This window comes from Colius striatus, chromosome 4 (assembly GCF_028858725.1).
Source record: "Colius striatus isolate bColStr4 chromosome 4, bColStr4.1.hap1, whole genome shotgun sequence".
Taxonomy (NCBI): domain Eukaryota; kingdom Metazoa; phylum Chordata; class Aves; order Coliiformes; family Coliidae; genus Colius; species Colius striatus.
Genome location: NC_084762.1, coordinates 19,305,176 through 19,321,862, shown reverse-complemented (window position 1 = coordinate 19,321,862; position 16,687 = coordinate 19,305,176). Strand labels below are relative to the sequence as shown.

The window sequence follows — 16,687 nt, the reverse complement described above, 5'->3', positions numbered from 1 at the left end:
CTGTGACCTTACTGAGTTCAAGCCCAGAGGTACAGCAGTAGATGGCATCACCTGTTGGCACGGGGACAGAAACCAACAGCTCGTACCTTTCTTCTACAAAGCCATCTGCCCTGGCCAACTATGATTGACTGAGAAGTCACGTACTCAGCCCCATCTATCTCCCCAGTTGGTGGGGGGAAAAAAAATGCAATTCAAGTTTCAGCATTTTTGTAATCCCTCTGAGCCTCCCATTAAATTTGCTCTACTGTGTGGGAAAGGATTAAAGATTCTTTGGGCTCCGAAACACAGTATACAAAAATGAGGTACTACAACATGGTTTGTGGTAAGGCAGCAGCTAAAGTGTCTAGCCTGCCACATAACCCAGAGCAGCGAGTTCTCTTTGATAAGTAACAGTTGTTGACAGCTCAGAATTTCTGTTGCTGACACATGCCACAGTTGTGTACAGCTTTTGCTGTAAATATTCTGTTTGCCACATACTTCATAAGTAATTCCAAAGATGATCAGTATTGTTCACGTGCTGTCACTAACTTAGCTCGGAGTGCCAGAAAGGGGGAATATCTGCTGGCAAGGAGAACTTCCTGCCTCCTAATAAATATCTCCAGATTAAAATCAGTGGGTTACAAGTTTCAGACAAAGCTGTTTATCAAGATGAAATAGTTCATCACTTCCTAAGAGGCAATATTATTTACATTTTATGTGATTGGGGGCATAGATAAGAAATGTTTCTCTAAGAGCTGCCAGGATTTTTTCCGCCCCTCGAAAACAGTACATGAAAAATGCTGGAAGGTGTAATTCCCTAATATTTTACTGCTTTGGGAGGCTGACTTGCTGTTAGGCTTAGTTTGTGCAGTATTCAATTCTATCTGCTATCATGCTTAGTGTAATTAAGCATCCAGCCTTTTTTGTCCTAATTCCATAATTAAATATATGAAATTTTGTGTGTGTGTGTGAAAAGGACACAGAGCTACTGTGTACCCAGGCCTTGGGGAGAAAGTAGGGCAAGAAAGGGCAGAATAGATATTAAAAAATAGATTCCAAAATCCCTACTTTTAAAGTAAATGTTCTCTTCTCCTGCTTACATTAGCCTACTTGCATGGAACTTCTTCTTTCCACATCCCAGCCCTTAAGGGAAGACCTGTGTGTGTCTACTCCCAACTGCACAGCTGGCTGCAATTTACCGGTGTTACAGTGCAGACTAGAAAGTCCTAAAGAGCAAGAGGAATCAAAGCATCAGCATTGCACTTTTGTTATTTGTCATTTCCTCACTGCACTAAGAGAGCACAGATCTATGAGGTGTGAATTCCACCTCACAAACAAGAAATCCCTTCCAGTGTGTGTACAATGTTAACTGCTGAGCAACCTCTGTAACTGGTTTCACCATCTGTCAGGCAAATATAAATTAAGGTTGCAAAGGAACTGGAAAACAATACCACGCCATGCAATTCTAAATATCTAGGCTTTCCACCCAAAAAGCATCATAAGGAACATCAGTTCACTATATTTTTATTTATCATTACATTCATCTTTTCATTTTTCTGAACCTACAGCCCATCTGCTTTTCTGCTGCAGTAAAACTTCTAATGTTAAGTTTCAATATGAGCCTGTGAACAGTGTTCCTCAGTATCTCATTATTTCCAGATTTTATTTATGCAGATACTTTATGCATCAGTTATTTTGCTTAAGGTCTAGGCTGATAACAGTGTTATTTTTAAAAATGCTTACAGAAAGAAAAAAAGTGGTAATAAAAAGCTTAATATATGGGCTACTGCGTTCAGGGGAGGTTTTTTTGTTCTCCCTTGTGAAGCTGAAATTATGACCTGTTTACTTTCCAGTTTCAGCTTTCTGATATTTTGGTTTGATTTCAGGTTACTATTGGCCAGCTGTATTCCACACAGAAACTGGTTATTGAGAGTCCAGGAAACACATAGCTATGAGAAGACTCTGATCCCTGAAGCAACACTGGACCATCTTCAGCATCCTACAGTGCCACATACAGATGCATCAACTCACTGCACATGTCTGAGCTTTTCTGTTAAAGCAGAAGAAATGCCTGAGAGACTCAGTTTTTGGCAACCAAAGTACTATTTTCTAGTGGTTCACATGTTCTAAAGTATATTGCTGTGATTTATAATAGCATGGAAGGCAGTCTTGCAATCTGTGTGCTTGTATGTCCTATGTGATGAAATAGTTCTTGCCCTTTGAGAATAAAACTTCATTCAGCTACCTGTAATCAGATACATTATTCTGCCGCTGACCTTATCTCTCACAAAGATGTGTTAATCCTTCACCCTGTTACTAAGTTCTTGTTGATGCCATTTCATTTTAAAATAGACAGCATCAGATTGAAATGACTAAATATGGAATTATTTTAAATACTAAATCCAGAGATCAACAGAGTTTTTCATCTCCTGCACCTGGATACTTACAGATACCGCAAACTGCATTGTGTGGCATCTTTAAGGAGCATCCCTTGACATTTTAGGAGGTGGCATAAAAATTTCACTAGTTCTTTCGTTTCCAAGAGTTAGTACCCTGATTCATCTTTAACAATTAGATCAGAACAGAATGTAAGACTTGCATCACTAAGGTCTGGGAGCTTTAAAATACATTTCCACCACCAAGACCTTCTCTAAATGTATTGATGTGTAGCTATTACCAGAAAGCACCACATCACTTTATGCAAGGTTTCACATGTTCACAAAGCTCCTGAATTTTGTGGGAGAAAAAGAACCTAACTACACCAATAAGTATTGGCTAGAAGTCGTGAACTGGCAGCAAACTTTGCCTAACAAAAGAGGAATGCTCAGTATGGCATTTTATTGGTTATTATTGAATCTGTAGAATAATGGATGTTTTTAAGATTATCTGATAAGAAAAGAAAAGAAAAAGAAAAGAAAAAAGAAAAGAAAAGAAAAGAAAAGAAAAGAAAAGAAAAGAAAAGAAAAGAAAAGAAAAGAAAAGAAAAGAAAAGAAAAGAAAAGAAAAGAAAAGAAAAGAAAAGAAAAGAAAAGAAAAGAAAAGAAAAGAAAAGAAAAGAAAAGAAAAGAGAAAGCAGAAAATGTTCAGGTTCTGTTCCAAGTCAATTGATTTTGCTTGAATTTGTTTCCTATTAGAAATGTGCAGAAAAGTTAAGCTGTGGAAAACTTTTTAAATGGCATACAGAAAAAAACTCCCTTTTTTGTTTTTTTTCCAGGGAATTATTGTGGGGTTTTTTTCAAGAAGACAAAACAGAAACTCAAAATTAGTTCCATAACCCTGTGGCCTCTAAAAACCTCTCTTTATTTTTGTTGCTTCTCAGAATTCACTTTGTGTTGTTCATGCTGTGTGATATTATTTAAGCAGAGGATGGACAAAGTAATTTAGAACAAACTCTGGTTCCTCGCTGCCATTTAAAGTGTGTGTTAGAATTTTAGATTGAAATGTTTAGCAACAATGATGACTATTTAAAGCTTCCAGTGAACTCAAAGAAGTGTAGTAATGTCTTACACTTTTAGAGGACACAGGCTTGGAGGGGCTGCCAGTTTTGTACTCTAAGGAACTTGGTCCCTAAACCAGTACATGTAAAATCATTGTTTTAAATGAGCTACTTGGTGGAACAAGTACTGCGTACCATTACAGGATCTGAGACTATATGGCAGGAAACAAAATAAACATCCTTAGAAACAGTGTAGCCCTAATTTATAAAGACGGACAACACATCAGTAACATTTTTACTATTCAAATCTAAGTTTTCAATGTGTTAACAAAAAACAAGTTTGTTTTCCAATAGAGGCCCTTTTAATACATAATCACCTCTTTCAAAATACCAGTACCTTTCCAGTGAAGTTTTTATCACTGTTTCCAGCAAGAATACAGCTGTAGATGGTATGTGCTGTCATACAGATGTGAGAAATTTCAAAAGAACAAAGCAGGCTGCAGCTCCATTACGGCTTGCAAATCCTGTTAAGTTTTGGTGGTAGATACAACGCTACTGCACTCCTAATTCATGACTTCTGCTTTCTGACTCAAGGTTACCACTCAGCTTATCCCTTCCTTGGCTATTTATACCTGCAAAGGAGCAGTAATAACCTTCAGGATACATTCTACAGAAAGGACCCATTGAGAAAAATGAAAAATAAACCCAAACGTCAGGCCGTGTACTTTCCCTCTCTGCCTAGTCTGTAGTTCAGAAGGTAAGACAGCTCGCTTCCACAGCCCAGGAAAAATCAGTTCTTACTGCGAATTAACCATCAGATTACCAGACATTTCTTAGTAGAAGTAAAGTAAGAAAACTTCTGCTGCAAAGGACCAAAAGTTTGTGCACCACTAATTTGTTAACAGAAGTACAAAGGTATTTTGGCATTTACTGCTCAAGCGCTATGCAGTCACTGCTTTTTAGATGTCTCTTCCCTCTCTGTTTCAGACAGATCTCTGTGTGTCCATCCTTTACCAACACACACGTAAGTGCAACCTTCACTAGTGGTACTTATGTGTGTTATCAGTTGTACACGATTGGAAGGTACCTAAAAATAGGGAGGTTTCCCTGCCTAATGTCCATTTTAAGTAATTTCAATATAGCATGCCCATCTCTGTGTAAAACCACAGCTTACCAGATGCATTATCATTGAAATCCAACAAACTACAGAAGGAAAATACTTAATAACCACATCTGGCTTGGGAAGCCCAGTGCAGAAATCATAGCTGTGGGCTGGGACAGCTTCAGTACCCATTCATCTCCACTTGCCCTGTGCTTACTCTTGGCCCTCCATATGAAGAGCACAATGGCAGAGCTGGCACTGCAGCTCAGCCTCACAGTTCCTGTGCTCTTAGGGCTGCACCTTCTCTGCTTCACCAGTTCCGTTTACGTTGCAATACTCATTAAATCTCTCTTGGCACACTGTCAGGAGCTTTGCTGGACTTTGTGAAAGCAGTGTAAACAACGGGAATAGTTAAAACACAAAGGAATGATCCCGTGACTTATGTACAGTGTCCACTATTATTAAAAGTATCTCCTTTTTCCATTGAGTAGAAGGGAGCTCAATAAATATCTTCACTAAAGCTGCAATGTCTTAGCAAAAGCAGCTTGCTTTTGTATCACATTAAAAATCTGTTATCTGTTCCTGATCTCAACGTTTTAGCAAACTATTACCCTCGGCAGCATGCACCAAAATGTGAGTGTTTACATATACTGGAGTTTGTTGTGGCTTTTGTACGGCATAAACTTGGAAACAGCACTCCAAAAGAAAAAAAAACAAACAAACCTATTTGTTTAATATTCGTAACTGTTTAAAGGACCGGCATTTCTGTTGTGTGTTACAACTCAGGAGATCTTACTGCTGTTGAAAGCTCAGTTTCAAAATTCCTAAATATATGAGAGGTACATCTGTCCTGCAGGAAAGCAACCCAAGGGAGCGGCATGTGAACACTTTGCATACAATGCAGAAGTAGGCCAAAAGGGATTTTAAGTCACTACTCACATTCCTAGGAGGGCATTTCTATATAAAACTTGCCCAAGTTTCCAGGCATTAAAACCTTTACTTTCACTCTCTGATGTCAGCAGGTAGGAGAATTTTATTGAGAAGCAGCAGCCCCTCAACCTACTCCCTGTAATGCAACATAAATGCACCTCTCCAGATCCCCAGCACAGACTATACGTATGCATCAACAGAGCCATGAAAGAGCTGTGCACTGACAGCTTTCCTGACTTTTCCATAATGATCTACAGTGCAATCCTGGCATTATTCAAGTCAGGAGTATACCCATTGCTTTTTTCTATGGTTCTTAGCACAGCCATAGTTATTTCATACTCTCAGGACTATATTTTGCTTGATGACCTGCTTCTGTGGGGGAATTGGACTAGATGATCTCTAAAGGTCCCGTCCAACCCTACCATTCTATGATTCTGTGACCATTATTAAAAAAGAAGGGAGGTGTGGAGCTGTTTTACTGAGAGTTTACAGTCTGTCTTTTCTCAGTATTTTAGAATATAGGAGTAGCACGTGAACCCTTAATGTGGAAGCAGCAAAAAAAAAAATAGAGAAGCCAATAGTTCTTCCAATGCTGTGTATTTTCTACAACTGTATGTTTGACAAACATATGCAACTTCAAAGGATTCTGCAGCTTATCCAGGAAATGAATTATCATCATCAATGTGCTGCAAGAGACTCTTCTTTCCAAACTACTTACCTTTTTTTACTGTTAAGCCTGCTGCAGCTTTGCAAGAGGGGGAAGTGATGGTAAGTAGTGCATTCAAATGACTACTCTGTGTTTAGAGCAAAAGAACTATGGAGACCTGGGAAGAATGTACAGCCTTTCTAGCAAGAGTGCACCCCATAAATATTTATACCAGTCTTTGGCAATATGCTAATCCAAGGCAAGTAATTTTCCCTCTCTTAAAAAGAATCATGAAAAACAATTAAGGTGATTTAATTACTGCCACACATAGACAGCGGATTTTGCACTCTTGACAGATGAACATTCATCACAGTGCCATGTTATCCTAACCCAGAACACAAGACTCTGAACAGAATAGACAATTAAACCTCGATCATTTCCCTTACCTTCCTGCAGTACCTTGGGCTGGATCCAAATCCCAGGGAAGGCAATGGGAGCAGAAGCCAGGCTTTTCAAGTACTGACTGAAAGCCCCGTGTTGAAATCAAACAGAAGTAGTTTGCATGCAAGTTTGCAGTTCTGCGTGACACCAGAGTAAATTTAGCTTCACAGTCCATTTCTGAAGCATTTACATCTGAATTTAAATGTAAGCAGCAAAAAATTGCTTAAGGAAGATTTAACTTTGATGTCCTTTACAGTTACCCTCTAGAGTTTCAACTATATTAAACTGCTTGGGTTTATATACCTCTGTAAAACCATTTGGCAGCTATTTTTTCCATGGGAGGAGAGAAAAAGAAAAAACTGTATAAAATTAAAACCTTTGAAGATGGAGTTTTTCCAAGACTGGTAAATCTTTATCATTTCTTATTTCTTAAGTTAGGGGAGGGAGGATGTTTATGAGCACATCCTCCAAAAATTATACTCTGGAGCTTTATAAAATGCATTAACAGTAATGCAACCAACCGAGAAGGGTGCTCCGCTTAACTTTTTACTCTATTGCGCTTTTTGACTTTGTAGAATTACAAGCATTTCACTTTGAATGTATTTCTTTGAGAATAACTTTGCAACTATGCCACATCTCTCAACTTGTGACCACGAGCAGCAGCCCTGTGCTTTGCTGACGCGGGCTTTGCATTTCTACAGCTCCCAGTAACTTCATGTATGACAATACAGAGAACTTTGTGCAGGACATCTTTGAAACCTGCTTTGGAAATCTGTGCTTCTCAAAAATCAAAAGTAGAAACACGTGCTGTCTATTAAAAAGTGAGTTTTGAGAACATTCTCCCTTTTCTTTCACAAAAAGTCATTCTTAATAATAAATACAAACATTTTCCTGTTATCAGAGCACAAAAAATGTGCTTTAATTAAAACATACAGGATTTTAGAATGGCATCAATTTTTGGAAGCACTCAAAAGCATTTTACTGCTTTGTCTCTGCAAATACTTTCTTGTGTTTTGAATTTCCAGTCACACACCTGAAGAGAACGTATAAATGTTACTTTTTCTGGCTGTCAATGCTTTACACCCATTGCCCATTGTTCAAAGCATACCAGAGGAGATTTCTGGCCTTCCATCAATGATCATGGCTAGCTGGGATTCCTCAAGGTACCAGCTTTGCACCTCTGCCCAGACACAGCCATCGGAATTACAGCTAGTCCCTTCAATTCTGTTTAAGGAGAGAATCCTCCCCTCAGAAGCAATTAATAGATGGAAGACAGAATAAGGAATAGGCTCCAGAAGGCTCAGATATTCCATTGTACTTAAATGACAAATCAATCGGTGCTGTTGGCATCACACATCATCTTAAGAGCATGTAATTTCATTGACACAGCCATCTCAAGAAAGGCAAATTCATACCAGGTTATTGCACGTTAACATCCTGTAACACACAGCAGTTTTAACACAAACTCCTGTAGGGATGTAGGAGGGTTTGCTGTTCTCCCCTAAAACCTTTCATGCATTTGGCGAGACTTGAAGTGTAACCTGGAAAACAACAGCAAGAACTTCTTCCAGTTTGTCTGAATGGAAAATGCTCTGTGCCATTTTCCGAGCAAGTCTGGCTAGTCTAACAGAGAGAGGGATTCTGAAGGAATTAAACGCCTCTGAATCTGGGTATTGCCACACTACAGCGTGTGTATGGGGGGTTTTGGGGAGTGGGAGGGCAGGCTGCATTCCAGAAGCAATGTGCATGTTAGCAATACTGCAGGAGCTTTAGGCTGGAGCTCCCTCTGCTTCACATCTTTTCCTCAAGCGTGGGAACTTTTATAAGGAAGCAAATTTTCCCAAAGTTCTCAGGGGGCTTGAAGAGAGTTTACATCTTCAGAGGAAAAGGAGACCTGAGAAAACTCACAGGATGCTCTGTTTTAAAAAGGGAAATAATGTCCCAAGGTCTTGCTGAAGAACATACATCCATGCCACAACTCCTCTGTATTCTGACAACGTCCTACCTACTTCTTTTTCTCATCCGAAAAATGAATCTGCATTTTGAGATACTACATCAGAAGGAAACAGAGCCAGAGCTGCAGATGCACCGGAACAAAGCTGCCCATGTTCCACCCGTGCCAGTAAAGGTTCGTTGCCTCACCGCTCTGCACAAGAGACCTGTGACAAGGCGTCTGGGGCCGTCAGAGCCTCCCAGGGTGATGTTCCGCGTGGCTCTGGCAGGACAACGGTCACTGGCGGCTACAGCCCAAGCAGCTGCTCACCCATGGGCATGGCACGGCCTCTGCTTACAGCGAGAGACACCAACAGCTCAGCCCTCTTGACACTGTACACGCTGGGGCCAGGGCGCAGCCAGGCTGCAGAACTAACAGGGATCCTGTCAACCTTTTGCTATATGGGGAAAAAATAAAAAGATTTGTAATGGGGAGCTTTTAAACTTTTTTAAAGCTTTTTTTATTCTTACAAACCCATTTATCATTGGTGCTTTTTGCTTGATTTCAGGACTTGGGGCACCGTTACTAGTCAGCCTCTAGGTTTGCAACACAAGAGTGGAGACAACAGAAACCAAGTGTCCGGCATTATGAAGTCCAGTTGTGTGCACAACAAACCCCTTTCCCAGCAGCATACAAATACTGAAAAAAGATGTAGCAAAAGAAGCTGAATAAATTACAAATGCTCAAGAAATGTGGTGCAAAATGTAACATAAAGAGAGCTGAACTAAGGCACTTGTTTTCATTCATTGCTGAGGACGCCCTCTCAACATCACATTGCTGCTTCTCAGTGAGGTCATCCAAATCGGTCACTGCTCCCCAAATCTGAAAATACAGAACTGTGTGTGACACAGACACCATCTTTGACTTCTCAGTGCATTACTCGAAGGCGTTACCAAGGTTCTTCTGATAACCCAGCATCAGCAAGTATTTTAACTCCTCCTTTGTCCCAGTTTTAGACTTGTCAATTGTGTGAAAAGAAGTCAGCAGTCTATTTTAAGCAAAAACATTTTTGTAGAAGTCCCTTTTGGCTGTCATTAACCAGACAGGATCTACACACAAGCCTGAGGAAGGCGGGGAGCTATGTGGAAGTGTGCTGAATGACAAAAACCAGAACAGCCCAGTCCAGCCCCAAACCAGACTGCCTGTTGCTCAGAGCCGCCACAGGGACGGCAAAGGTGGGACAGGCACGCCAGCCTGTCGTGAGCTTGACAGGTTGCTCACAACAGTCAATTGGATTGTTACGGAGTCCATGGAACTAAAAAAATAATGATTAAAAAAACAAACCAAAACGAAATAACCACAAAGCGAAGCACACCACTGCTGTCACAGTACTAGGTCTTTGAAACCGATGTGAGAATGGCAAATCTGGGATCCCAAGTTCAATCTGTAGGGAACACACTGCTGAGTTTTCACACAAGTGCTCTGTGCATCTCTGACTAATCAGGGAAGTGGAGCCAAGCCCAAATCCAGACTTCAGAAATTCACTTCAAGGGAGGAAAAGAAAGCCCGTGTCACTCAGTCTCCTTGTTCTCTCAAAAAAAACCCCAAAAAAAACCAAAACAAAAACCTAGAAAACGATTCCACAAGCCGCAGGAACGCGAGCCGACGCGCATCCACCCTTCGCTGCCAAAGCCGCGGCACCCTTTAAAAAAACCCCCAGATCTCGGGTGGTCTCCGGGCCGGGTGCCTCGGCGCGCCGGCTGTCGCCCTCCCGAAGGGCCTCGGGGTGCGGGGCCGCGGTCCTCCCCCGGCTCGGCCGGCATTAGTAGCGGGGGGCAGCGGGGGGCGGCGCGGGGCCTCCCCAGGGGCAGCCGCGGCACCGCAGCGTGTAGTTGCGGCCGCCGTTGTTGTCCCAGAACTCGCCCTGCGGGCTGCGGTAGCGGATGGCGAAGTGTAGGGCCGAGCCCTCTCGCAGGGTCGGCGGGACGCACAGGGCGAAGGCGTAGCGCTCGGCCGGCGGGTCGGCGGCGGGCGGCGGGGCCGGGGGCAGCGGGGCGGCCGGCACGTCCAGGAAGGACAGCCACTCGTTGAAGGTGTAGCGGACCGTCACCTCCTTGGGGCCGGGGCAGCCCAGCACTTGCACCGTGCCCTGCACGTCGGTGGGCGCCGGGGGCCGCCCCAGCCGCTCCAGGCAGACGCGCTGCCGCCGCAGCCGCTCGGCGCTGGGCTCCCCGCCGTCGGGGAAGTCGGGCACCAGGCGCAGGGCGGGCGGAGCGGGGGTCTCCTGCCCGGGCGGCGGCGGATCCCGCTCCTCGCCAGGCGGTCTCTGCAGCCGGGACAGCGCGGCCGGCGGCACTAGCGGCTCCTCGGCCTCGCTGAAGTGCTTGACGCTGGCGAGGCTCAGCCCCAGCGAGTCGGCGAACTGCACCCGCTTCTTGCACTTGCCGCAGCATTCTTCGCCCACCGCCGCTTCCTCCTCCTCTTCCTCCTCCTCCTCTTCCTCCACCTCCTCCTGCCGCCTCTCGCCGGGGCCGGCAGCCGGCGGCCGTTCGCAGCGCCGCGGCTCTGGCAGCGCCGGCCGCTCCGCCGCCGCCTCCCGGCCGGCGTCGCGGAGCACCGTCGGGGCCGCGCCGCGGAGTCGCCGTCGCTCCGCCGCCGCCAGCTCCTGCTGCGGGCCCGCGGGGCTCGCCATGCCGGCGCCCCGCTGGGGCGCTCCCGGCCGCCCCTCTGGCGGCAGGCCGGCCCGCCGGCACCGCTTTATCCGGCGGCCCCGCCGCAGGCCCCGGGCGGGGGGCGCGCCCCCCTCCGCCCCCCCCGCCAGCCCCGGAGCCTCCCCGCGGGCTGGGGCCGGGGCCGGGGCTGGGGCGGCCGCGGGCGAGGGCGGGACCTCCCGGGGCGGGCGATACGGAAACGGCAGCGGCCGCGACGGGCGGCCCCGCACGTCCTCCCCCCTACAGCCGCCGCCGGGGGCCGAGGTTGCCACGGCGCGCAGGAGAGAGCGGGATGCGACGCGGGCGGGCGTTTTATGGTCCAGAGGGTCGGGATTCGGTGGGACGGCGCCCGGCACGGCGCTGGCATCGCCGAGGAGTCGCAGCCGTGGCCTTAGCGCAGAGGCCGGGGCTCGGTCCCCCCCTCCCCGCCTGCTCGGGTCGGAGTAGCGCCTTGTCCCGCGCCTTTGCTTTGCGTGTATCAAATGTCCATCTCCCGCAGCTGAGTCTGTGAGAGAGTACCCCCTCCCCACACACACTGGCTTTTCTGTTTCAGTCGGTTTCACCCCATACTGAATGCAGAGAGCAAAGCTTTGAGACCTGAGCTCGGGGGTAGAACGCCGAAAGTAAAAGGCACACCAAAGGCACTGACTTTAACTAAAGTGTGATACATTTTGTAAGCAAATTTTACTCACACTTGGTGCCAGCAGTACTCCACTTGTGGAACATCAAGACCGAAGGCCCAGGAGGCACACACGTATGTACATACACCCTTTTTGAAGGTCAGACTGTCTTTGAAGGTTCCCGTTTAAAAATAAAAATATGGTGGAAAAACAAAAATGTAGGCTTTACCTTTTAAACAAATGAAGAGCAGCAGAATCTCTCTCAGTTCTATCTTCTGAGCGTGATGTATGTAGTAAACAGCATCCTCTTAGCAAGATATTTTATCTATATGGTGAGATCCATACCTGAGAATTTTCCAAACCCAATTCTATACTTTGTGTGTGTCACTGCTATTGTCTGGGGGTGGTTTGCACAGATTGCAAAAATACCACATTATTTAACTTCCCTCCGTTCTTTTTCTCTTGGAAGAGACACTAAAAAGCGCATGCAAATAACACGTTACTTTCTGAAGCAATACACTCCCGCTATGGATTTATCGGGTAAGGGGGTGTTCTTTGTTTGTTTTGCGTAGTTTGTTTTATTTTTAGCATGTCTGGTTGCCAAAAAGCAGCCTCCCAACATGAGTGAATACAGAGCAGTTCAACTGAGTGTGCAGTCTGGGTCTTGCAGAGGAATGAATGTCAAAGCAGTAGACACGTCACTGAACAGTTTTCTTGGCAGATACTGCCCTGATGATGTTCTCAGTACACCTTGACCAGGGAACAGTTACTTAGAGGTGCCAAATAATCTGACTCTTCCAGCTTCTGATCTTGCGCTTGACATTTGTTAGTGGTTCAGTTTGGAGGAAGGAAGGACAAACATTCTCACTGGCGCCAGCTGTGCTGATGGAAAACATGACGAACACCAGTTTGCCGTCAGCTGCTCGTCACCAACCCCCACTGCACGCTGCCCTGTTCGGCAGGCTGCTGCCTGGACTCTTCACTGCACACCTTCTCTGCCTGCTCCAGTCCAAGAGGACTAGTGTCCCACCTTTTAAGCTTCTTGAATTACCAGTCAAAATTTAATTAACCGTTACAAAACTGCTGACCATGCTCCCAAGTCACTCAGCTAAAGTGTGAGATGCAGCGCAAGGAGGAGCACAATGGCCTTAGAATCATAGAATCATTTTGATTGGAAAAGACCTTTTAAGATCATAGAGCACAACCACTAACCTCACACCGCCAAGCCCACCACTAAACCGTGTCCCTCAGCACCTCATCTATGTGCCTTTCAAATAACTCCAGGGTTGGTCACTCTACCCCCTCCCTGGGCAGCTTGTTCCAAGTTGCAACGTAGGTGCTTTCTTACCTGCAAATGAGACCTCAAGACCCGAAGCTGGTGGCACCTCAAATTATCAGTCTGGAAAGAAGACAAATTAATAGATGATGCTAATGCTGGGAATGGTGCCTCATGTTTACAAAGTGTTCAAGATCCTTTGAATAAAATGCACTACTACTACTTTACATTCCCAAAGTAATATCTATTTTATGGTGAGGAAAAACAGAAATGTAAAAAAACAGCCCTTACTTCCTCATGTGGTGTTTATTCTATTAACACACACTTTCTCAGTTTGCCAGATCATTAACAAATGTTTTAAGCAGCGAAGGGAAAAAATGTGCCATTTGCTGATAAGGCAAAACCATTTGGACTACTAGAAATTACATGGGAATGTGAAAGGTTCAAGCAAAATAAAGGAGAGCAAAAGGAGAATCTTACTGTAAATATTGATTAAAGTTAAGTAATATTGCAGCAATTAATACATATTTCTCATATATTCCATAACTCTGGGAGCTGGGCCTGCAAAAAGGAAATTAAGCAAAAGCACTTAAGGCAACAGGAATCTGTATTACAGGCAAAGAATTAAAATCAGGCAAGTAATGGCATACAAAGGAGAGTCAGATTTTTAGTGGTAATCCATTGCTACTGTCAGAAAGGAAGACACTGAAAATCAGATACAACAGATGGTCAACTATGCAACAAACTATACCAGTGGACATGAGGTAAAGAGTTATTTAATGTTGTCTCTCACATATTTCAAGATTAATTCTCTCAAAAAAGAATGAGGCAACGAGAGTCTGGGGTTTCTCAGTACTATTTACCATATTCTTTAAGAAAACATTGAGATAAAAGCAGAGTGAAAAAGAGATAGCAATTCACAGTCAGGAGGCTTTTGCTTTCCCCAGTGCTTTGACCAGTTATGTTTAAGGTCTTAAACTATACACAGGTTCAACCCAGCACCACATTCTTTCATCTCCACACTTCTTTCCCAACAGCTCACCTTGTCCCCATCCTGCATTCACCACACACACACATGTTGCAGGGGCCACTGCAACACCTAATGCCTAATCCCTGGTATTGCGTTCTCAGTTCGCACCATGTTTGCATGGGGATGTATTTCACAGGATGTGGTAGAGCAGAGGCTTTGGTTTGGGGCTCTGTTTGATGTGCAATCTAATAAATTGTTCAAGCTGCTTGGATCAATAGTCATCAGCATTTGGACACAAAGTGAACATGAAAGTACTTGTTTGCATGTACAAAAATGTCAGAGAGGATATTAATAGCCTCCTCAATTATTTAAAAAAAAACAGCCTCCCTATCCCCTGGGAGATTCTCTGGGTTTTTAATAAGGATAGGATTTCAGTTCAGTGTGTTTGTGAGGATGGCCATACACTGACTGAAAAACTCAGAGTCTATGCAATTGATCTTATTAACATTTACAAATATCTAAATGATGGGTGTTAGGAGGTTGAGACAGCTGGAACACAAAAAGTTCCATTCAAACATAAGAAAAAACTATTTTACTGTTCAGGTGACGGAGCAGTGGCACAGGCTGCCCAGGGAGGGTGTGGAGTCTCCTTCCTTGGAGGTCTTCAAGACCCACCTGTACATGTTCCTATGCAACCTGTTATTAGGTGAACCTGCTTCTGCAGGGGGATTGGACTAGATGATCTCTAAAGGTTCCTTCCAACCCCTACCATTCTATGATTCTATGATCTAATTTTCTTACTTATGCAGGCAAACCAAGCAGCTGTACTCCAAAAAGGTATGCATGGAAAAAGGACTGAAATGGAAACAAACACATCTAAGTGATTACTTTAGTTTCCAAAGCTCAGCAAGCAAAACCTGTTAGAGCTTTGAGTCTCTCATCCCTATTAGAGATGTCTGCTGTATATTTTGTCTCATCTCTCAGCAGACTTGCATCTGACATTCCTTAAGGGATGCAGAAATTAGTTTAAATCTATGAAAAGATATTTATTCATTCTTCCTGAATTACACCAACACCTCTGCTTCCTGTAATGATGTGGAATCTTGTTTTCAATTATTAATAGGGAGTATTTGGCAGTCAGGCACAGAAGGGCCCCTCATTTGGGTGAAATGCCAACCTCTTCGGAGGCACAGCTTTGTCATTGATTTAGTAGGTCTGAGATTTCTCTGCATCTGGTATAAAATCGAGCCCATTCTTCGTGACAAGCAAATATATAGTAATGGTATAAAGGATTCAGCTTTGCCTTTTCACTTTCTGTTTTCCAGAAATCGTGTGGGAAAGGTTCCAAGTGCTTGTAGAAACACTGAATTCAGACCAGAGTTGGCATTAACTGCAACAAAACAATGTTGCACAAAACTTTTCCATTCTCTAAGATTTCTGAAGTGTTGCTTGGTTCTTTGTGATCAAGATTCGGTTTCATATCTTTGATATTTATAAGGTACCTATCTAAATTTTTTAATTCAGGTGGTACACTGAAAATCTTAAAATGTTTGTCAGATTTTAATCAGCAAATTGTATTAAGTCAAAAACCCCTCCCATGAACAAGCTGACATCCTAACAGAAAGATTTACTCTTGCATTTTAACAATTTAATCCAAATAGACAGTCTTTGAAAAGTTCAAATTGTCAGTAGGAAAAATGGCTTCAGCTTCCAAAATGTATTGGCAGCACAGAAGTTGAAAAGGGCTTTGTTTTACGGGTTTTGTTTGGTTTAGTGCGGATCTCCAGAAAGCTGCAGAACCACACGTCTTTCAAAGGTTTCTGATGAGCACTAGGAACCTGGTTCTCTGTGTTTATATAGAAACATAAACCTCTATGTTCATATATATAAAATATATATATAATATATAATATATATTATATATATTATATATGTATATAACGTATATTATATCTTAAAAATAATATATATTAAAATATCTCTATATCAAATACTTGCTCCACATTACATTAGTATATTGCTTTAGACTTCAGTGAGAAAGAGGCTCCATCTCATCCAGAGCAGTTTGATATAAACAGCATTCTAACCGCAAAAATGCTGCTGGGCTATTAAAATAATAGATTTGTTTTCTTGCTGTCCGTCTCAAATTGCTGGATTTTGCTCGTGCTCTGCCACCTAGCAGACCATCTCTGGAAAAGAAAAAACAATGTCTTCTTAAAACTCTGTAAGGAAACTTCATTCAGACAGAAGATATGTTTACCTCTTGACTAAGGACACTCCAAAATACCGAAGGCTTGATGTGCTCTCCAGAATGAACTCCTAGAAAGTAGAGAAAACATGAACAACAAAACAACACTTCTCTAGACCAGCTTTTTGGGTTGTGAGCATGGGAACATTAGCTGCCTGAGGCATTAGATATTTTTCCCCTTTCTTTCCTCTTTAAGGCATTAGAAATGGAAATGAGACACGAAGATGGAACATGACATGAACTTGCACCCACATTAATTCTGTTTTGTATTTCTGTTTTTGTCACAAGCAGCAAGGCGTGTAGCTCACGCAAAATCAATAGTGGCCTGAACTCATTTGGACCTTCCTGGGACAGCAGAACTGGTCGTCTGGTCAGAAGGACCTTCATGACGTGAA

At 43.6% G+C, this 16,687-nt stretch overlaps 2 protein-coding genes across 11 annotated transcripts in view; one reads left to right on the top strand and one right to left on the bottom strand.

The window, feature by feature from the left end:
- Positions 1–2,230, top strand: part of LYRM4 (LYR motif containing 4) — a 96,289-nt gene extending 94,059 nt beyond the window's left edge. For 7 of the 10 annotated variants that reach the window (XR_009818672.1, XR_009818673.1, XR_009818670.1 and 4 more), the window contains one exon: positions 1,866–2,230. Coding sequence is in view for 2 of the 10 variants with exons in the window: in XM_061995659.1 (XP_061851643.1) it covers positions 1,866–2,109 (244 nt within the window). In the remaining 8 variants the exon portion in view is untranslated. The remainder of the gene's footprint in view (positions 1–1,865) is intronic. The other 3 variants (XR_009818668.1, XR_009818671.1, XM_061995661.1) reach the window with 3 other exon arrangements.
- A 6,733-nt stretch (positions 2,231–8,963) lies between these two features.
- Positions 8,964–11,210, bottom strand: PPP1R3G (protein phosphatase 1 regulatory subunit 3G). The gene has a single exon (XM_061995239.1). It carries the CDS (start codon positions 11,157–11,159, stop codon positions 10,290–10,292), a length of 870 nt encoding a protein of 289 aa, XP_061851223.1. The 5' UTR covers positions 11,160–11,210; the 3' UTR covers positions 8,964–10,289.
- Positions 11,211–16,687: the final 5,477 nt, after the last annotated feature.

Bases quoted from the DNA above. Each gene is read 5' to 3' on its own strand.
- PPP1R3G (XM_061995239.1), bottom strand. From the start codon at position 11,159: ATGGCGAGCCCCGCGGGCCCGCAGCAGGAGCTGGCGGCGGCGGAGCGA.